This window comes from Misgurnus anguillicaudatus, unplaced genomic scaffold, assembly GCF_027580225.2.
Source record: "Misgurnus anguillicaudatus unplaced genomic scaffold, ASM2758022v2 HiC_scaffold_27, whole genome shotgun sequence".
NCBI lineage: Eukaryota > Metazoa > Chordata > Actinopteri > Cypriniformes > Cobitidae > Misgurnus > Misgurnus anguillicaudatus.
In genome coordinates, this window is record NW_027395277.1 from 2351825 (window position 1) to 2374575 (window position 22751).

The 22751-nt window shown below is 37.3% G+C and overlaps 1 protein-coding gene across 3 annotated transcripts; it reads left to right on the forward strand.

Moving 5' to 3' along the window:
* The first annotated feature begins 1199 nt into the window (after window positions 1-1199).
* Window positions 1200-21941, forward strand: LOC141362439 (uncharacterized). Of its 3 annotated transcripts, none has more exons than XM_073864515.1 (18): window positions 1200-1403; window positions 2081-2193; window positions 2698-2820; window positions 4070-4257; window positions 4341-4424; window positions 4554-4687; window positions 5094-5185; window positions 6840-6979; window positions 7407-7539; window positions 7621-7733; window positions 9000-9193; window positions 9290-9412; window positions 9511-9668; window positions 9876-12701; window positions 14860-14936; window positions 16522-16638; window positions 20315-20443; window positions 20620-21941. In XM_073864515.1, the coding sequence occupies exons 2-18, from the start codon at window positions 2100-2102 to the stop codon at window positions 20770-20772; spliced, it is 4878 nt and encodes a 1625-aa protein (XP_073720616.1). In that variant the 5' UTR covers window positions 1200-1403; window positions 2081-2099; the 3' UTR covers window positions 20773-21941. The 3 variants fall into 3 exon arrangements, with proteins under 3 accessions (XP_073720616.1, XP_073720614.1, XP_073720615.1); XM_073864513.1 differs by having other exon boundaries at window positions 1204-1403; window positions 6840-6997; XM_073864514.1 differs by having other exon boundaries at window positions 1204-1403; window positions 2086-2193; window positions 6840-6997.
* The last annotated feature ends 810 nt before the right edge of the window (window positions 21942-22751 follow it).

A 22751-nucleotide genomic window follows, 5' to 3' on the forward strand; every position in this document is an offset into this window, starting at 1 on the left:
CAGCTGTGTATGGTAAAGCCATAAGGCTAGTGTGGATGTGCACGTACGAAGGATGCAGACAGAAAGAGAGAGAGAGAGAGAGAGAGAGAGAGAAAGAAAGAAAGAGAGAGAGAGTGAAAGAGAAAGAGAGAGATGGCGCGAAAAAGTAATTTTTGAAAGCTCAAATGTAATTTGTCAATGGCCCTTACAACGTACAGTGGGACTTTTAAATTAAGACAAACATAAAAAATTAATAATATTATACTGTGACTTTTTAATTTTTTTTATATTTACAAATGGTCAGGGGACAAATAAATAATATTAGAATTATATATATTAAAACAAAGTAAAATTATCTAAATGCCTTTTTATTTTTTTAAGAAATATATATTTTGAATAACAACAAGCACTAAACTGAATATTAAAAATAACTATTAAAATGCTAAACTTACCTGTTGTTGTGTATAAAGAATACTGATGGATTAAATATATATAGCTAAACCAAATTTAAACTAAACGTATTGTTTTGTAACTTGTGAATCATTAAACTGTTTCGAGTAGTGATGGGCGATTTCGAAGCACGCTTCATGAGGCTTCGAAACATTTATGAATCTTTTGTTTCGAATCATTGGTTCGGAGCTTGTTTCAAACTGGCAAAAGTCACGTGATTTTAGCAAACGAGTATTCATTACGTCATAACTGTTTCGAAACGTTTCGAAAATCCGACGATTCACCACTAGGGGGAGTTGATCACAAATGACCAGTGTAGGTCGTTTTATTATAAAAGTTTATAAAACATTCATCCTTCTGACTAAAAACAATACCATTTTGTCTACTTTTTGTGTATAGACAGATTTAATTACAAAAATGTGCATAATTAAAAAGGGAATTCGTTTTAATGATTTGTTTGCCAAAAATAAAACTAAAAACACAGAATACACTTTTAATTATGTCTTAATACAATAAAATAATTAATGTTTCTTAAAAACATATTTTTAGAACAATCTTGCTATAATTTTGTAAAAAGTGTCAAATGTTTGGACAGATCTTGCTGCTTTTACACTATTTTGACCAGCAGGTGTCGCCTGCGTGTTTTTTCGAACGCTTCGAAAAACTGAATCAATTTACGAAGCAATTCGTTCAATTGATTCAAAGCTTCAAAAAGCTTAATTTCTTCCATCACTAGTTTCGAGGGGGTTCAGCGGCTTTCATTCATGAATATTAACTAGCCATCCTTCTTTTTTAATATATAAAGGTCAAAATCCCTTTGGTCAAGCCTATTGGTTTACGTCACATAGCGTAATTAATATTCATGAGGCAAGTCTTCGCCATAGTAGAATTCGTAAATTCTTTAGCCGGCAGCGTCAAAGACAAACGCCGTGTGGACTTCAAAACACAAATAATGTCTTACACAGATTTACTGGGTATGTACAAATACTTAATATTGTACCTTCCCCTATTAATTTAATAAATGAGACATCTACCGCGTTTCTAAGCTGCTTTTAAGCGACCTGGATTTGAATCGGTACAAAAATAGCCGATGAGTTAAATTTAGACAGGACAACCAAGAAACACACCTAGCATGCTAGCTTTAGCCATAGCTTTAGTGTACGTGCTAAGGGTTATTTTTAATTAAATATAGGTTTTTATTTTAAAACATTTTAATGTTGGAAAGCCTTCTTATTCCAACCTTCCCTGTAGTTTGCTGAATATATAAACGAAAAAGCCTGGGTTGTTTTTGTTGGCTAGCTTTGTGTTAGCCGTTAGCATGGACAGCAATAACATTGTGTTTGTTATCAAATAATTGAATAATTGACATTTACGTGCATTGAGTGTTAAACTGGCAACGTAAAAGCGTTTTTTAAGGTGTTAAAACATTTTGTGTATATAGTGATGTTAACCAATAGTTTATATGGGACTGTCAGCAGCACTTGGGTAACAGTTAGTAGGCGTGTGCATGAAAAGAGGATACCTAACAGGTAAGATTGACAAAGTCTTGATATGAGCCCAAACAGTCCCACCATGATGCTAAAGATAAACATCTAGTTAGTAGGTTAGTCTGTGTATTTGTCCTAACAGTGACATTATGGACCTTTTCCAGAGTAGACTGATGTATAACCATGGATGAGGATGACAGTCAAGATGAGCTGATCAACAGAAACGTCTCTCACGGAAAAGGCAAAAGGCCTGCAATGTCTATTGTCTCTGATGATGGTTAGTATGCAGGCTTTCTTTGCATCAACATCTAGACCAGCACTCCTAAATAATTTCTGTCTCCGTTCACTCCAATTCCATTTATGCACTTGGAAGATGCTTTTATCTAAAGTAACTTAGGCCCTGTTTACACTTGGTATCAAGATGCGTTTTGATCGATTGAGTCACAATTGGAGTTTTAATCCGTCTCTTTTGTACACTTTCAACGGCTTTTGTCCTGATTACTACGAGGGGATGGTCTATGGGTGAATAAAACGCAAGCAGGAGAAATTACTCACTGGCAGATATTTTCAGTTTTAAGCATAAACTCAATTGATATATTTATGTATTTATTTTAGAATAAGACTTAATTTCTTAGGTAATTTTGCTTCCCAGGTAAATTCATCTTTATGTACGAATTTGTAAATATTTATGCTGAAAAACAAGGCAATGATACATTCATTTTTGCAGCGCATCTGCCACTTTTTTTGCTAAATGTTTTTAATGCATGATGTCACGTTGCAGAAGACAATTCAGAAAATGAAGGAGAATCAGAGGAAGAAGAGACAGACAGTGAGGAAGATGCTGATGGAGAGGAAGTTTTAGATGGCGAGGAAGAAGATGATGGAGAGGAGGATGACAGTGAAGGTAAGCATCAGCATGTTAAAAGTCAAATGAAAATTTGTGTTAACTTTGTTCTTCCCAGTTTTTTTTAAGAATGATGACACTAGACTTAGCTGTGTCCCAAAACGAAGGCTGGATATTTTTGAAGGTCGCGTCCTCCAAAGTGCACAAAGCGAACTGAAATGAGACGGTCTAATGGTCTACGGAGGATCCAAAGCTGCTAGGGCTGTCAAAAGATTAATCACGATTAATTGCATAAAGAATAAAAGTTTGTGTTATATTGTGTATATATTTGTGTGTGTATTGTGCATAATTATGTATACATAAATACACACATACATGTACACATTATAAAAACTGTTTTAATTTTTACATAATATAAAATATATAAAAATCTAAATCAATCTATCGTTCTGTCTATCATATCTATCTATGCATCGTATTGTGTCTATCTATCGATCTTTCGTTGTATCCATCTATCTATCATGTCGATTGCATCTTGTACACATGCAAATGTTTTTTTTTTGTAACACAAAACATAATTTATAATACTGAAACAGTAATGCCGCGTTCACACCAGCCGCGGTAGAGGCGGCAAAAACGCGCTATTCGCGTGTAGTTTGACGCTTGAACGTTTGAGTTTACTCGCTTCATTCACGAGTGAAATTCTAGTCATTCCAGACATTCGCGTCATGGGAGGGTCTTCTGCGTACCGCGCCACAGGATGCCTAATCGCGTCTTTGCATTAACTTAACATGTAAATCACTCACGCTTGCCGCCTCTACCACATCTGGTGTGAACCCTACATGACAAGGACCGTATTTTAGCAAAATACACACAGGTTTTAAATGATTATTTTAAAATATTCCAGCCGTCTCTGGATAGTCGCGGCTGTGAAGGATCCATTCGTTTTAGCCTTCACGACTTGAGGTCGGAAGTATGCATTTTGAGGCTTCATTTTAAACAGCCTTTGAATTGGGACAATCTTACTAGCCTTGAGTCGCACTGCTGTGACATAATCGGTCTCGGCATGCATTCGAATTTGGACACAGATATTTTGTTTAAAAGCAATGAGTATTAAAAGTCACTGATGCATTTATTCCACAAAGTGCTACAGCATTTTTACAAGGTTTGTAGCACATACTGGTTTGAAGCACAATAGATGTGCATCATAACACAGACCAGACCACTTAAAGCAACACGAACACACCCTATCTCAAACATGTACTGGTTAAAAAGAGATAAATAATCTCATGCCTGTCTGTATGTTTAGATGAAGACTCTGGTAAGGTCCTGGAGGGAGCTGTAGGGAATGTTCCTGTGGAAGCAGCGGATCTGAGTTCGGATGAGGACTCTGAGAAATGCCCGATCTGTCTGAACTCTTTCCACGAGCAGCCCATAGCCACACCAGAAGCCTGTGAGCACTACTTCTGTCTGGACTGTTTACTGGAATGGTCAAAGGTAAGATTGATAAGATGTTTGATTGAATAGATATTAGATGTACTGTATACAACAGTCACCTTTTTCCTTTGTCTTTTGTCAAGAATGCCAACTCATGTCCCGTGGACCGCAAAGTATTTTATAACATTTTCTTGAGAAAGTGTTACAATGGCAAAGTCCAGAAAACAGTGAGTAACCTACTAGCATTTTTCCAAAAGTAGTTTTTTTATAATTGATTGTTGAAATTATTTATTTTAGTACTTGTTGGACGCAATTCAATAGGGATAAATGAATCATCTTTATATGCATTTGGGTAGATTGCAGTTCAGAAGCCAGTAAAACCCGGACAGGAGGAGCAGGTGGATGTGGACTTGGATCAGACCAGCTGTGAAGTATGCGGAGGTCGAGACCGTGAAGATCGACTCTTGCTTTGCGATGGCTGTGATGCAGGGTAACACATTTATCACAGCTGTGCTATATTTGAAGAGTTTCGTTGCAAAACGAGATAAATCCATTTTTTAACATTTTTGTCAAAACATGTTTATTATTATGTTATCTTGTTATTATTTTGTTTTATGGTGCTACTTAGCTGTATTTTTAAAGTTATGAAGGTTTAAATCAAAACAAACCAACTGCAGTTGCATTGAAATTAATTGGACTGCACAACCAAAAAACGAGATTTCTGAACAATTTAAAAAAACGGTGGTTATCTCGTTTTGCAACGAAACTCTTCATTTACAGATCTGTATTGAAAATAAAACATGTCATTCAAATTCACAATATTGCTTTGTGTTGCTAACCCTTCTACCCGTTTATTATTTCTATGATGCAACCTCACCTGTCTTTTTTTGTGAAAGGTACCATATGGAGTGTCTTACACCTCCTCTTGATGCTGTACCAGTAGAGGAATGGTTTTGCCCTGATTGCACCCCCAACAACCGCAACTCAGGTAATTTATCTTTCATTATTAAAAGACACCCTTATGCACAAACAGGGCTTAGATGTTATTAAAGGCAGGGTATCTGATTTGATCCAAAACCATTTTTAGTTATGCTGGTTAAAAGTCTCCTCACGTCCGGATAGCAATCACTTTGTTAAGTTGTTTAAATGTGTTTGTAGAAATTTATGTCATTTGTCAAAGGCTAGGACCAAAACATTTTCAACAAATCATAGATCTCGGACCAAGCGGACGTTGCCATTTTTGTCCCTCAGTCGTTAGCGTAATTTGAATGCCACCACACAGCTTGTTCACACAGACACCATATGGGTGATTCTCACGAAAACTTGGTTTTAAAAATGTCAAGCATGAAAATGTAAAAATTGCTTAAATTTACTTTTTTCCCCACCAGACATTGAAAAACAAAGTCTGGAGTAAATGGGAACATTAATTTAAAAACTTTTACTTATCATTTAACACTTTTTGTAAAATTAGTCCTAAAAAATCTCATTACCGCAACAGTCAGAAACATCAACACTGACATATTTTCAAAATGACATGACAAACCTGAAAGAACATAATTTGGAGATTCTGCACATGCATTTAAAATCAAAGTATTATGCTTCTATTAAAATATTTCAAATTAACTGTAAAAAAATGATCTTACCTGGTAGCCATCTTGAAGTAACTGGTCCATGTGCTTGGTCACTCAAAATCAAACTTTATTAAAATTGCTTAAACTGTTCTCAAAAAGTGTTGCGGAGGATGAGAACATCAGGCATATTGGTATTAAAAAAAATAAATGGATGTTTTGCTAGACTACTTTAAATGACAGAAAAAATATTTACTGAATATTCATGTATAATAATAATGAAGAAAAATTTGGAAAATGATGTGTCCCATTTTCCAAATTTTTCTTCATTATTATTATACATGAATATTCAGTAAATATTTTTTCTGTCATTTAAAGTAGTCTAGCAAAACATCCATTTATTTTTTTCTTAATATTTTTGTGTTAATTTGATTAAATTACAACATAACGCATGTTCAAACACAGCCGGACACATTGCGGTAATGAGAATTTCAGCAGAAAATGAGATAAAATTTCCAATTATAAATTCTTATGTTGAAATCACACATTGTGCAAGGTAGAACACAGTATTGTGTTATTTCTGATGCTTTTTAATGTTACTATATTACACATTTTAAAGCTAAAATCATTAGTGCCGTGGTGTTTCAATGGTTTCGTGAGAATCACACATACGTCACGTGCACTCACCTCCCGTCTGTAAACAGAGGGAGAATGGTAAACTTTCCTGCTGAATTGACAAACTGCACAGGAGCCACAAAACAAAAAAAATTTTTTTAAAGAAAAATACCCATATTTAAGAGTTTATAAGTAGAGAAAAAAATATAGATAGGATGAAAATATAGATTTTTTTCCCCCGGTTTGTTTGTTTGTTTGAAAGCAGAGTGTGTGTTCTTTCATTTGATATATTTGTATGTTTATATTTTTAGAACAAAAATTTCCTGGAACGCATGTTGTAAAACTTTTGTGAAAATCACAAAAAATGCTGGCGGGCAACTTTTCAAAAAATGGCTGGCAGGGAATGAATTAAGATGTACTAATACTATTAATAATATTTGCTCTTGTTGTCTGGTTTAGGCTCAGATCAGGTCAGCGAAGAGGACAGCAGCTCTCTGCCCACCACCAGCCATTCCCGATCCAGACCCACCCGTGCCATCGCAAGGACCCAGCACAGCGAACGGGTTCGGGCCAACGTCAACAGGCATCGCATCACGCAGGCACGCACAGCAGCGCAGGTTTGCATGATGCTTTTGCTCGGCTGTCTAATCACAATTGGCGCATTAATTTCTTGACTGAAATTTGTGTTATAGGAATTATCAAGTTTGACCGTTTTCTAACTCTTACACTTAGGGAATCCCTAAATATTTATCTACCTCACAGTATTTGTTACAAATGTGGTTTATTAAGGGAAGTGTGCAAGAATTTTGGCATGAAATTTTGGTGTGATTGTTAAAAAAAAATCAAATTTTTTCTTACTAATTATGAAAATAACAATAATTAATGTCCGTAAGGTTTACGAGATGCACATCTGTGTATTATGAAATAATCACATCATTCTTGAGATGTGTTGTGCCGTGTTATGCTATGAAGTCAAATTGTTTGATTTGCCAAGCGGATAAGTGATTTCATATTCTATGTTTTTAGCTTGCGCCAAGATATTTGATGCAGTCCACATGGTTGGATGACACCATCAACGCTGTAGTGGCCGGACTCAACACTGCCGTGTACGTGCGAGACCTTACCCCACGCCCCAAGCCTCGCCGGAAGAGGAGGACAGGTAAGACGAACAGAAAAAACCCTCTGATTTTGTGTTGTAGCAAGTGTACCTCTGTTTCTGATGTGACTTCTGATCAAACAGTTAAAAGAAGGAAAACCAAAGGCAAATCCTCAGCAGCCTCCGGAGGGAAAACAAACCTGGGTGTTAAAAGGCGGAGACGCAAAGTCAGGAAGTCAAAATCCAGGCGAAAATTGGTGAGTTTAGGAAAGATGCAAACACTAGAGACTATTGTGTAAAAAGTATATAACTATGTATTTCAGAATTTATCTCCAAAAACTATTTCTATTCCCAATACAGAATACAGATCTGCCCTTGTGTCAATTTGGTGCCAAAATTTTTACCAATAAAATCATAGTACCAACACATAGGTTCTGTATTAAAGGGGCCATGACATGATTCCTTGTATTATTTTATTAGGATCTCTAAGGTGTACCCTATAATATTACTCAAAATTGTTTGCAGATAAACATACACATTTAAGTAATTTATGACCATTTCCCACCCTGCTTTTCATCCTCAGATTGAAACAGATTTGTGTCTTTTCCCTTTAAGAGTGTTCGGCCTGGCTCTGTGTCCCGCCCACTTTTATGATTGACAGCCTACATGCTGCGGCTACTATGCAGTTTCACTACAAATACAGTAAATTATTAAATCAAATGAGTGATGCTTCCCTGAGTTAAAGGGCACCTATTATGCAAAATCCACTGTTTGGTCATTAATGAGTTGGCACACAACAATCCTAGAATTAAAAATATCCACCTTCTTTTTTTAACCCCTATTAAACCAAAGCAGCCTCTTAAGACATGCTGTTTTAATTCTCTTGTTAATGTGACATCACACAATCAAAGCCCTGCCCATGGCCACTGACTGACTGGTTAATTTTACACAGTTTTTTTTAATCTGTTTGTTAGCACACGAATGCGGATAAATATACTATTCTTTCAGACTGTATTCACAGGAATCAAATCTGTTTTAACTGAAAGTGCTTATTGTCTGTTGGAAATGGAGTAAGGAGTCATAGCTAATGAAAAGGCGCTTTTTGTTCCCACTCAGATAGGGTCATTTTGGACGTGCTATAACAAATTATCTTTGCCATATGAGCTGTAACTTCACAGGCACATTCTAAGCACACCTGAAACATATTTTATCTTGTAAAAATAGCCATAATATGTGCCCTTTGATACATTACACGATATAGTTAACATTACATTAGAAATAATTAATGAAGAAATGCAAAAAAAAGAGTATTTTTGATGTGTTATTCTTACGATCAAAATGTCGCAGGCAACTAGGCAACAACATTCACTGTTTTAGTGTGTTAATATGCCCTATAACTTGCACACTCTTGCTAAAAATGTATATACTTTCCTATAACAAAAACAGACATAGATAGTATAAGTAGGCGAATTCTGATGCATTGTTCCTGGGCTAAGCCTAATCTGAATTGTTTGCCATTGCAGGTCGTAAAAAACAAAACTAATTCCAGAGGTCGTATTGCACGGAGTTTAGGGATTAGGAAACCCAGATCTGGTTCAACCATACCTTCAGTTTATCGACCGTCTGAGTCCAGTTTAGGAAGTATGCGGGCAGAGATCGGAGCAGCCTCCTTTTCTGTGTATGGAGATCCCTTTGACCTGGACCCCTTTGATGACCGGTACAGTTTTACTAAGAATCATTTTGTTTTGTCTTTAAATTGACCATTTTTGTATACTGTTGAATTATGGTGGACATTTGTGTTGCATCTTCTTAGAGAGGAGGAGATTGAAGTTCAAACACCCTTATCTGTTCTGGATGCCAAACGCCGTGGCCTGTCCCGTTCTGCCCTGCGCTCCCATCAGCCTGTGGCCCGTCCCATTACTGCTGGTCTCTCCAGGTTAGTACTAGCAGTGGGTTACAGAATCCTTATTTTGGACCAATAAATTTGTAAATGTACAATTCTAGCTTTTATTCTCCTTTTCCAATGCTTTCTAGGAGTGGTGGTGTGAGTATCCCACATTTGGCAGAGGTCGGAGCAGAAGCTCCAGTGCCTGATCTTCTGGGGAGTATTCTTAGTGGTCAGAGCATGCTCCTTATGGACAGTTCAGATGTGGTCATCAACAGAGACGGTTCTCTTAAAGCCACAAAACCTGGTAAGTCATACTAAGGAAAACTATAAGTTTATAACAGCTGTGGACTGAGCTGTTGGTCGCAATTTGCAATCTCACGGCTAGATGCCACTAAAACCGACACATGGGGCCTTTAATAATGGATCACATTTCTTGTAAATGTTTGTAGGTTATGTTGCATGATTGACATACAAAAGTAAGAAATCAAAAGTGTTCATTTTTTTATAACAGTGTGCCTGTCCTTGCCAAGGAGCACAGTCCCTAGAGAATCAAGCTCGGGGGAAACAGCAAGCCTGCCAAACTCCGAAACGAGTCCTTTTCACAACGGCGAAGGTGCCGGTCCTTCCTCTAGCCCCTTAAGTTCCTCTGGTTCCTGTTCAACACCACAGAATCCCACATCTCCATGTCCACCCATAAACTCTCCACATCTTCCTTTCTCTTTCCCATCTTCTACGGGACATCCTCGCTTGCATCCGGGACCTTCATCTAAACCAGTCGCCTTAAACCCCCAGAGACCTGGAAATGGGATAAGAGGCCTTTCTGACACTCAACATCAAGACAAGGGCAGCACCCCCCGTCAACCGCCTGTAAAAAAGCCCCCTCCCAAGCCTGTATGGGTGGACGTTTCTATTTTACCAAGGATACCCAAAATTAAAAAGGAGGGTACCTCCAGTGGCAATAATAGTGGAGGTGGTAGTAGTTTGCCCGAGTCTTCTGTGACCAGCTTAGCAGGCAATACAGGTAGGGCACACACTGTCGACCAGCAAGGGACAAGTAACCGTGAGCCAGACAGGAGAGTGGATGCTCAAAGGCAAAGACCAGACAGGGCTGGTGCTTCATCTACTTTTTCTAGCTCTTTTACCTCCACCTCATCTTCCGTAGGTGCCTCTTCCAACTCGCGTCCGTCCTCTTCTTCCGTTAGTTTCCGCATTAACTCCAGCGGAAACCCGTGGCATGCTCGGCGACTTTCTGCATCAGGAGGGACTCTGCCAGGCAATAATGAGGAAACCGTAAAGAGAAATGATAAAAGAAAAAAGATGATGATGTCTTTCAGATCACAGTCTAAAGAGGTCAAAAAGGAGACCTATGACCCCTTTGACCCTACAGGGTCTGATTCTTCTGATAATGAACCGGAGAATCAAGGTCCTGATGTTAGCACCCCAAATACTAGTGTGCCAGTAGGACCGAATGAGGACGCCTGTCATCAAGTCAAATCTGAGCCTGTGGATGTAGATTTTATGGATGTGGAAAGCGACTCTGAAATATGTCCATTAGTAAAAATGGAGCCAGAGTCTTCGAGCGAATCCAGACAGTCCCCATATCAACTGGAGACAGTCCAATTTGATACACCTAATGTTGGGGATTCTAGCAGTTGGGAGGTAAAGTTTGAAAATGATCACAGTGGACAACAGGAAAACCCGTTTAAGAAAAACTCAGAATCAAGCTCGTCCTGCAATGTTAAAAACGTTACGATTAAGGTAAAGTCTGAGCCTGGGACTGAACCGCTATCTGACAGCCCTCAATCAAAGTCTCTTAAAGAGGAGCACCCAGTAAATTTACAGCATTCTACAAAAGGGAATATGATGAGTAAAGGTCCGGGCGGCGAGCCTTGTAATGCTGCTAATATCATAGCAAAGGAGAACAGGGAAAGAACTCACAAGTCCGAATCCAAGGACAGGAGGAGGTCACCCTCCGATTCCCAAAGTCCACCTAAAGATGCGCACAAAAAGAAACACTCAAAGTCGAAAGACAAAAGAAGGTCGCGCTCAAAATCGAGGGATCGGCATCAGTCAGATTCAAAATCTAGAGAGAGGCCAAGGTCTCGCTCAAGATCTAGGGAGAGAAAACGTCCACGATCGAGAGACAGGAGGCGTTCGTCTAGTTCTAGTAGTAGAGAGAGAAAAAACAGGAGGAAGAGAGCCAGCCGTGAGAGGAGCGACAGCAGAGGACGAGAGAGACACAGGAAGAGGTCGAAAGAGAAAAAACGCTCTCGATCCCGTTCGCATTCCAGGTCGAGATCGAGAGAGAGGCGGAAGAGATCAAAGGATTACGTTGAGAGGTCAAAAAGGCGCAGATCAAGATCTAGGGATAGAAAAAGGCGAGAGGATCGATCGGAGAGCTCTCGTTATACAGACAAGATCTCTTATAAAGCAGAGCCCATGTCCACTCTAAATGCAGACAAGACTTTAGCTCACTCAAAAGTAGAAGAAAAAGATTTGAAAGCAATTGAGTGCAAGAGTACGCTTTCATTACCATCGGTTAAACAAGAGGTACAGTCGGTCAAGAGTCCAACTCCAGGGTCATCAAGGCATGGGGACCAAACCGAAATGCGTACAGAAACCAAAAAAGACATTTCCCTTGAAGTTTCAGATGAGCTAAAAATGTTTAAGCCTGAAGAAGTCAAACAGGAGAAACCTTGGCCCATTGGTACAGTTAAGGAGTTGGAAGATATTAAGAAAGAGGAGGAACTCTCGGGTGGAGAATTAGATGCTGATAAAGACACACAGACCAAACCGTTCACCTCACATAGTGAAGAATCTCCAGAACTGAATGAAATGAAGCCAGACATCATTGATTCAGAAAAGAGCCAAGCTTGCAATCCAGAAGATGAAACCAAAAATATGAACGTTGATCAAATATGGCCTGATGAAGATAATTCGCCACGTTGCAGTGACAACCCGCTTGTCATCAGTTTAGACGCACCTGATGCCGACTCTGAAAATTGTAAAAAGGAGAGCATGGAGCCAAATTGGTCTCCTCCGTTCATGGATGAAATTGAGGTGACACTCGCAGAACCATCAGAACCAATAAAACAAGACCCTGTAAATACCTCTGATGAAGATATCAATGTCGATTATTTGATAGACAATTTGGATTTCATTAAGAAGGAAATGAGTGAGAGCTCTGCAGCCAATTCAACAGATGTTGGTGAAGAAGCGTCAGCGACGGATAAGTCAACAACCGAATTTGCATCAAGTGGTGGAAAGTCCAAATCACAGGGAAAGCGAGTCACCTGGAATTTGCAGGAACCAGAACCCCAGTCTGACAAAATGAGCAGTGAGTACATTTTAAAGGTTAATAATGTTAAACATGAATTCATCATATTTATAAATATGGAAGAACTAGCAAATATAAGCAAATGTGTTTTTACTTTTTACATAAGAGATGCACCGATCGACCGATTTTGCTCAGCCAATTTTACTTTTTAACCAACCGGTCAGTCTCAAGACATGGTCTTGGGGTTTAAACCCGCAGTACGCCAGTGCCTATATTGATTCCTGCCCCACATCCGCGCCGCAAATGACACGTTGATATGCAGGACTCTGCTCTAATTTACCAGCCGTTCTCCAGGCAGAGGCCTCAGTAATCTGCTAAACTTCCTCAGCCCATCTCGAACGTCAAGTTTTCCCAAGTTATCACACACATACACACAGCCAGTTACAAGCCAATTTCAAAGCAGCAATCAGTTTTACAACTGATATGTAAAATAATCACTAGGGTTGGGAATTAAATTTCGATTAGCGGAATCGAATTTGGAATCAGAATCGATACATTTGAAACGATGCCCAACTTTAATAATCAAATACTGAGTCTGAGAGCAATTTATTTTCAGATCTGTTCAAATGAAAAGATTATGTAATTTGATGCAGTTTGGGTGAACATGCAATGTTTTAATTTAATTTATGTTGAAAAAAAAGTTTTTTATAAAAGAAAAGTTGATTTCTGTTTGTAGCCTATGTGCTGTCAATTATAATTCTTATTATACAGAAAAATCAGAAATCGTAATCGACCAAGAAAATTGCAACCATCTCTTATTTACTTTGCTTTAAAGGGATAGTTTGGCCAAAAATGATAATAAACCCATGATTTACTCAACACCGAAGCCGTCCGAGATGCATATTTTCATCATTTTCAGACGAACACATTTTCAGTTGTTTTAGAAAATATCTTATATCTTCCAGCTGCTAAACAGTAAAGTTATGGGGTCCAGCTCCTTGAGCCTCCTTCAAGTCCAAAAAATGTGCATATATCGTTCCCCAAAGAAATCCAAACTCCAGGATGATAAACCAAGGGCCTTCTGAGGGTAATCTGCGCAGTGGTGTTGTAGAAATATCCATATTTAAAACTTTATAAGCGAAAATAACTAGCTTCCTATAACGCCGCCATCTTAGACTCAGCGTAGTGTACGCATTTTTCTTAGTGACGTATGACCAAGCGTGCCGCACCAGCCCTGAAAAGTGAAGCCAAAACGTCTCGATCGCCCCCCAGTGACTGGTCCCAGTATAGGTCATAAACCCCGCCTCCCCATGTTATTCAATAGGACTTGAGACCAACTAAAAAAATTAATTACACTTCAATGATCTTTTTTCCGAAGCTGGTTTCTGTCCTTTACTGTAGTTTTTATCACGCTGATGTAAATTAAAATGTTTGTTTTTAAAATAGGTTTGTGTTTAGTTAGTTATTAATGATATAAACAGTGGTGTCACATCATGATTGACAGCTGTGATATCGTGTGATATGCGCATTCTACGAGAGCGAGGGCGGGGTTTTGATTTCGCGGATTCTCTTCCTGCTCACTACTACGCATGACTGGTGCCGAAATCGCTACTGCGCAGACTCAAGACCCAAGATGTCAGCGCCGTATTGGGACACTGGCGGCTTCACTTTTCACCAATGGAAGAGAGCGAACAGGCGTCGTCCATCTTTTTTTACAGTCTATGCGTATGACAAATGCGGAGGGCGGGGGCACAGAGAAGCAGCACAGAACCCTACATAAACTGCGTATGCTCTCATATTGAATGTGAATGCGACTCATCTTGAATGCGAAGATGGCGGCATTACCAGAAGCTAGTTATTTTCGTTTATAAAGTTTTAATTTGTGTATATTACTACAACAAAACGGAAGGCCTTTATTTATCATTGTGGCCCTGTTTGGATTTATTTTGTGAAGGACGGATGCACATTTTTTTGGACTTGGAGGATGTGGACCCCTTAACTTTACATATGATTAACTGAAAGATCTAAAACATTTTCTAAAATAACTGAAAATGTGTTTGTCTGTAAAATTATGGACATGTGCATCTCAGACGGCTTCGGGGTGAGTAAGTCATGAGTTTATTAATATCATTTTTGGCCGAACTATCCCTTTAAGTGTGAAGGTGTAGAAATTTTTTAAAACTCCTGGTTTCTGAGTGTTTTTCTTCTTCACTTTTAGAAATTGCGCTGTTCAAACTTAAACTCAAGCAGGAGGGGTTTCGACGATCTACTGTCGCTCCGCAAACCTCCGTTCAGGTACAGACTCTACTTGTGTCTTCATTCACAAAACTACTGTGTTTTCCTGAATTAATTGATTTCACATTGATTTCAATCTTTGAATCTCTGAAATGATCTTATAATGATCTCAGTCAGTATTAACTCATTCACCGCCATTGACGAGTTATCTCGTCAATTATGAGTTAATATTTAACTAATAAATATGCCTTTCTGGACGAATTTCAAAGTGAAAGTGTAATACCGCTTTTATCCACTAGATGCCGCCAAACCGAATTTATCAAAAACGGAAGTTAAAAAGATTTAATGATTTATTTTAACTGCCTTTATCTTTGATAGTCATTCTGAGTCTTATCTTTAACATACATTCCTTTACAAAAACGCAAATTTTTAAGCTTTTTGCTCAAAATGTTGTATTTTTAAAGAGAAATATCCATATTTCCGTGGTAAAGTTAAGTGGAAAAAGTAAATATATAATGAAACGTTTTTTCCCCATTTTGTTTGTTTGTTTGTTTGTTTATTGTTTGTTTGAATGCAGAGGGTGTGTTCTTTAATTTGATATAATTTGTATGTTTATATATTTATAGAAGATAATTTTTCCTGCAAGGAATTTTGTGAAACTTTTGTTAAAATCACAAAAATGCAGATGGGCAACTTTTCTCAAAAAGGCTGGCGGTGAATGAGTTAAAGATATCAATTTTATATTTTCACAGAATGTTCTTTAAATTATGAAGGATGATTTTCAGGAAAACGCAAAAAAGTAATATTCATTTGTGATGGAATGAGGGTGAATAAGTTCAAGTTCATTTGTATAGCACATTTACACAACCAGCAGGCTGACCAAAGGGCTTTTCAGTAGCTCAAGGACCATACATGCATATACATTAAATTACACAGACAAAAATAAGTAAAAAATAAAAACACAAAAACAATAAGACATATAATATATAATATATAATTATATAAAAGAAGATATAAAAGCAACAGGTAAGGACAACCCATTTTACGGAGAACCCTAGCATAAAGTCGGTACACTAGGAAAAACAAGCATGTTTAAATATTGAAAGAATTTAACATGTTTAGTGAACTAATCCTTCACACATGTAGTTACTTTAGACAAACAGTGGGTGGCATCAGATTACTGTTTGCTTGCAATCCCTCGGAGCCGGAGGTAAAACAATGATGATGCAATTCAGTAACCGTGAGACCGAGACTGAAACTGAAAACAGGCCAGTAAGGCATCATTTCAGACGAAACGAAAGTTAACGTTACACTGGAAAAACTGTATCTACCTTTGTCAAGACTTCATCAAAAACAAAACTTAGTAGTAGTTATGAGTCATTATTGGTATATTTATAATAATAATCACTGCATTTGTGTATATATGAATCTTTAAAATACATTATACAGCCATACTAAACAAAACATTTAAACCTTTGAATCAAATTTTTATGCTTGCCATCCTCTCAGGAAATACCCTTGGGATATTACAGGAAATCAGAATAATCTTTCACGCATTTTATGGGAATTTTACGTTCATTCGAGCCTTGCTACAAGTCGTTACAAGTTAATTGCAATAGTCTCATGAGTCTGTTTCATCCTGAAGGATAAAGCTCAGGCTGAACTCACAGAAAACGTTTCCAGCCCGCTGTCCCAAGACAAACCCAGCAGACGAAAATCCCAAAAGGAAGAAGTTTTTCAGGATCCCCAACAGAAGGAGATGGTGAGCCAGACGAAGTGCACCAACATCTGCATCCAAAATAACACACGCAACACGTGCTTCTTGAATCCTGGTTGTCCTTTTGCACTTTTCATCTCGATGAAGATTCGTTGTAGAGCTAAATCTGATTTTCTGAGAAAATTAGGACTTCACAGCCTTGAACCGAAAAAAAAACCAGCTCAGAGATTTAGCAGCATTCAATCACTCTTATGAGGAAATTAATTAATTTTTTACTAATTTATTACTTTACATCTAGTCCGACTCAGAACCGCCCAGGAAGAAGAGGGGCGGTTAAGCAACCATAACTTTGCATAACTTTGAAGGGTGGTGAAATCATGAAAGATAAGATCTAGTGATAACAGCCTCTTTCACACAGTAATTCTGGTAAATTACCATGAATTTACCAGAATGGATTTACCAGTAAATACAAAAATGTGCTGTTCACACATGCAGTGACGTTCCGTCTTTTTACCAGTAAGACATCATTCACACATCAGTATCAAAATACCGGTAAACTCGGAGAGAAAGCGGAAGTTACCTGTGGCGCGCGGCCGGCGAGCTCCGTCTGTGTCGTATTTGTAAACGGCGGGTTATGACTTAATATCCACGGTCCGTATTTTGTTGTTTTCACAACTGTGGCAAGCGGTCGCGAAGTTGCTCGTCACCAAACAACATAGCGTTATCTTAGGCGGCGGCAAACGGATGCGTGTTTGCACGTTAGGCTTTACAGATGGTGTGCTAAGGACGTCTGCAATTTGGCAATTAGATGGTAAGCTGTTTTAAACAACTTTGGTGAAGAAATGTGGACGTTAACTTCAGGTGTGCTCGACTTTTAAGCAACATGTGTGTGGAAACGTCCGTAAACAGTCTGGGGGAAACCGCGTCACCTGTATAAAAAACTGTCTGATTGGCCCGCCCGATCTGTCAGCGCGGTCTGACGTCATCTAAATGCCGGTAATGCTATATTTTTCGTTCACACACAGCGCTTACCGGCAAATTACCGTTAATCTTACAACCTGTCTTACTGGTAAATTGGGAGCACTGATTTACCGGAAAGGTTCTGTTCACACATGACATGTTAACTGCAATTTACCAGTAAATTACCAGTAAAGACTGTATGTGTGAAAGGGACTAACGTAAATAAACTGGAATGTGTAAACAACCCATGTATGCCTTTCAATTCTGATTTGGGGATTTCCATTTAAGATTATGGGTAGCCTAGTAATGTTTAAGTTTATGTGCTTATCTATGGCTTTTACAGAAGCATAATTACATGACAACCTCCCAGCACATGCAATGTCTTCTTTAAAGGATTACTCCCCACTTCCAGATAAAAAAATCCAGATAATTTACTCACCCCCATGTCATTCAAGATGTTATGCCTTTCTTTGGAAAACATTCCAGGATTTTTCTCCATATATGGACTTTAGTGGATCTCAACGGTTTGCAGTTTCAATGCAGCTTCAAAGGGCTCTAAACGATCCCGACCGAGGCATAAGGGTTTTATCCAGTGAAAGAATCACCAAAATTTAAAAAAATTAAACTTTACTTTTTAATTATAACTAAAAAGTTAGACTTCTCGTCTTGCACTAGCCATGTGACGTGCCAGCGCGACCTTCTGTATTACGTAATCACGCCACAAGGTCACGCGTTACATGTGTGAAACGCACATTTTAAACAATAAACTGACACAAAGACGTTAATATCATTCAACATACAACATCATCTAAGCGGTCCACTTGCACTGCAAAAAATTATTTTCAAGAATAAATGTTCTTAGTATTTTTGTCTTGTTTTCAGTAAAAATATCTAAAAATTCTTAAATTAAGATGCTTTTTCTTGATGAGCAAATCGACCCAAGAAAATAAGTCCATGTTTTTAGACCAATAATATCAAATTTAAGTGATTTTCTGCATAAAACAAGCAAAAAAATTGCCAATGGGGTAAGCAAAAAATCTTTAACATTTTTCTTAAACTAAATTCAAGATTTTTTGGCTTGTTTAAAATCACTTAAATTTGAAAAGCATCTTAATTTAACATTTTTTTTTCTTGAAAATCATTTTTTGCAGTGTAAACATTGAAGCTATACACTGCAAAAATGACTTTCTTACTTAGTATTTTTGTCTTGTTTTCAGTAAAAATATCTAAAAATTCTAAAATTAATTCAATTCAATTTTATTTATATATCGCTTTTCACAAAAGTCAATTGTTTCAAAGCAGCTTTACATAAATAGAAGCAGTGAAAAGCACAGAAAAACGACAGATAGCACAACAAAATACATGATAGCATAAGCAGTTAAATTTGCTGCGGCTATGACTCAATATTATAAGCGAACGTATTACTAAAGTAACGTCTAGAAGAGGAAGCCTAAGTAAAGCCAAAAAAGGCTGCCTCCCCGGGGTAAAAAAAACCCTAGGAGAAAAAAACCCCGAGCTTTTTAGCAGAGGAAGTTAAAAAAAGTCCTAGGAGGGAAAAACCCTTGGGAGAACGGATAAGGAGATTTAGCGGAGATTAAGCGGGTTCTGCCGGTGATCGTTGGTCAGGCATCAGCTGGGCATCACGTTGAAGGACGGCCAGTAGATCAGAGGTGTGCCGACTTTCACATCTACTTTCACATTAAGACTTTCACATTAAGATGTATTTTCTTGATGAGCAAAATGACCCAAGAAAATAAGTCTAGTTTTTAGACAAAAAATATTAACTTTAAGAAAATTAGTGCTTAAAACAAGCAAAAAAATCTGTCAATAGAATAAGATTTTTTTTTTCGAAATAGGTTTACTTTTTTCATAAACACTTAATTCAAGAAAAAATTTCTTGTTCCATTGGCAGATTTTTTTGCTTGTTAAATTTGTTAAATTTTATATATATTAGTCTAAAAACTAGACTTAGTCATTTTGCTCATCAAGACAAAACATTTTAATGTAAGAATTTTTTTGATATTTTTACTGAAAACGAGACAAAAATACTGAGTAAGAAAGTCATTTTTGCAGTGTAGTTTCACATATGTCATTCGTTGCCTTTCGACGTGATTAAGTAATATATAAGGTCGCCCTGGCACATCACACGGCTAGCGCAAGACGAGTAGTTGTGGTTAAAAGTGCTTATTTTGAATTATTTTGGCGAAAATGAGGATTGTTTCGCCAGATAAAACCCTTACAATGCAAAAAATTATTTTTTAAGAAAATATTTTCTTAGTAGTTTTGTCTTGTTTTCCGTACAAATATCTAAAAATTCTTAAATTAAGATGCTTTTTCTTGATGAGCAAAATGACCCAAGAAAATAAGTCTAGTTTTTAGACCAAAAATATCAAATTTAAGTGATTTTGTGCATAAAAACAGCAAAAAAAATCTGCCAATGGGGTAAGCAAATTTTTCTTGAATTTAGTCTTTAAGAAAATTTTTCAAGGTTTTAAGATTAAGAGCTCTTTAAAAACTGTACTGAAACTGTAAACTGTTGGGGTCCGCTAAAGTTCACTATTTGGAGAAAAATCCTGTGATATTTTTCATAAAAAACTTAATTTCTTCTCGACTGACAAAAGAAAGACAAACATCTTGGATGACATTGGGGTGAGTAAATTATCAATTTAATTTTTAAAAAGCGGAATATTCCTTTAAAAGATTTATGTTGTCATTGATTTTGCATAGCATTTACAAACCCAATTTTTTGACGGTTTTGTAGTACATGAAGAAACTTCACATGCAGGAACGAGCTATAGAAGAGGTCAAACTGGCAATAAAACCCTTCTATCAGAAAAGAGACATTACTAAGGAGGAATACAAGGAGATCTTGCGTAAGGCCGTTCAGAAGGTAAGCATTTTTTTAGTCACTTCCTCTTTAATACAAGGAATAACCCGACAAACACCTGTGACCAAGTTTCTGCAGTACAAAACAATAAGATATAAATAGACATGCAGGTAATATTTCGTTTCAGTATGTTGTTGTATGGAAATTACCCTATACGTTTCTCCTTTCACCCATTTAAGGTGTGTCACAGCAAGAGCGGCGAGATCAATCCAGTCAAAGTAGCCAACCTGGTCAAAGCCTACGTGGATAAATATAAACACGCAAGGAAACACAAGAAAGAGGACAGTGGGCAGAGCCAACACAACACTGATACGTCAAACAGTATCGACTAGATTTTAATCTACGATGAAATTGAAAACTTTAAGGGCTCGGTCTGTTTTCAAGTAAATTTGTCTTTTTGATCGTTTGTATGTTTTATTGTGAAGATTATTTGAAAGTAAATATCTTTTTTCGATAATTGTGTGTCTAAAATACACTATACGTTCAAAGTCTATGTACCATTGTTTGAAAAGCGCTCAAGGGTTTGAGGTTTCTGATAAATAATGGGTGGGGTACAATACACGTCAAGCTTTGACTAAAACTCGTAAGAAATTTCTAGGGCAATAATGGGCTACTGTCAGTTACTGACTTGTAGGTATGTTTGTCTTTTTTGTTTGTTTTTGCGAGTTGAGTTGAACTTTTTATGATGGCCGCGAACAATTTTTTTTTTTTACAGTTGCCTCTGTTCAGGTAGAAAGTTATGAGGACTGTTTAAGCGTATGATACTAAAATGCTCGATTTGTTTCTGTATTGAGCCACACTGGAGAGACATTTAAATCTAAAATATTTTTTTTTTCGAAGAAGAATTATGAAAGAAAGTTATGTTGTATTAAAATATGCACATTACGTTAAAGTATCAGTAAGATCGACGTGCATAAAATAATCTGCAAATAATATTGATTTAAATTATGATAAAAAATCCAATCTCATGTTGAGTCTTCATGAGACTCGTAAAGCAACTTGGTTGATTCAATTTTGACTGAAACGTTAATAATTTAATTCAAACTGGAAAACTTGCAATAGACCTCACATCACCCAGTAGACAGTCTTGTTTTTTTATTCAGGTTTTGTAATGTAAATAAAGTGATATATACGATTCTCCCATGATGTACAACTGTAATGCATATTTGCTCAAATGTGGACATGTATACTAATTTGTTTCTTTGTAATTTACTAATCTGTACAAATATACGTCGAGAGAAAACAATAATGGCTTAGAGGTGTAATCCAAACGGTCTTTCAGAAGATTTTCGTCGATTAAGCTTTTATCTGTTCCAGAAGTGGATTGTAATATTTCGAAAATAAGTTTTCTCATTTAATTCGGTGGTGGTGAGGTGTACCGAATGCTTGGTCCGTTTACCTGTGACATATTGCATGAAATAGATTTGTGAATTGGAGCATCCATGTTGCTATTTGTAAATAATTTTATTAAATACATTATTTAATAAAAAAATCAATTTCACTTGACACGTTCATTATTTTACAATTCAACTACACTGCAAAATGTCCTTGTTGCTCTTAACTTTAAAGGGACAATAAGTAGGAAATTGTATTTTGAATTCAAACGAATAGTGCTCTCTAGCGCCTCGCTTTTCCAAATGCGTGTTGCAACTACAGTAGCCGTTATGTAAACACTGATCTCCTTGTCCGTTTCAGCTAGTTCACGTGTTCTGAATGAAAATGCGTTGGTTGGCTAGTGCTTTTTGTCCCTCTCTGCTCTTATAGCTTTTCAATACGGCGGAACGACATGGAAGCCTTCTTGGACTTACCCGTTCAATGCAAGTAAAGAGAAGAAATTCTAAGCTTACAAAGAAAAGTCAGATCACTGGCAGAGGTCATGTGACACCAATGCGTACATATTTATGAATAAAGACATTGATTTTGATGAAGAAAAAACACTTAAAATCCTACTTACTGTCCCTTTAAGTTAACTCAATTTGAAATTACAATTCATTTCAACTTTTTTTGACTAGTGATGAGTTATTATTAGTATACACTCACCTGAAGAATTATTAGGAACATCATACTAATACTGTGTTTGACCCCCTGTTGCCTTCAAAACTGCCTTAATTCTACGTGGCATTGATTCAACAAGGTACAGAAAGCATTCTTTAGAAATGTTGGCCCATATTGATAGGATAGCATCTTGCAGTTAATGGAGATTTGTGGGATGTACATCCAGGGCACGAAGCTCCCGTTCCACCACATCCCAAAGATGCTCTATTGGGTTGAGATCTGGTGACTGTTGGGGCCATTTTAGTACAGTGAACTC

Excerpts from the sequence above, each read along its gene's own strand:
- LOC141362439 (XM_073864513.1), top strand. The coding sequence starts at position 2,100 with ATGGATGAGGATGACAGTCAAGATGAGCTGATCAACAGAAACGTCTCT. Across the intron at positions 4,258-4,340 it reads GTTTACTGGAATGGTCAAAG|AATGCCAACTCATGTCCCGT; the intron begins GTAAGATTGATA and ends TCTTTTGTCAAG. Across the intron at positions 20,444-20,619 it reads TGCGTAAGGCCGTTCAGAAG|GTGTGTCACAGCAAGAGCGG; the intron begins GTAAGCATTTTT and ends CACCCATTTAAG.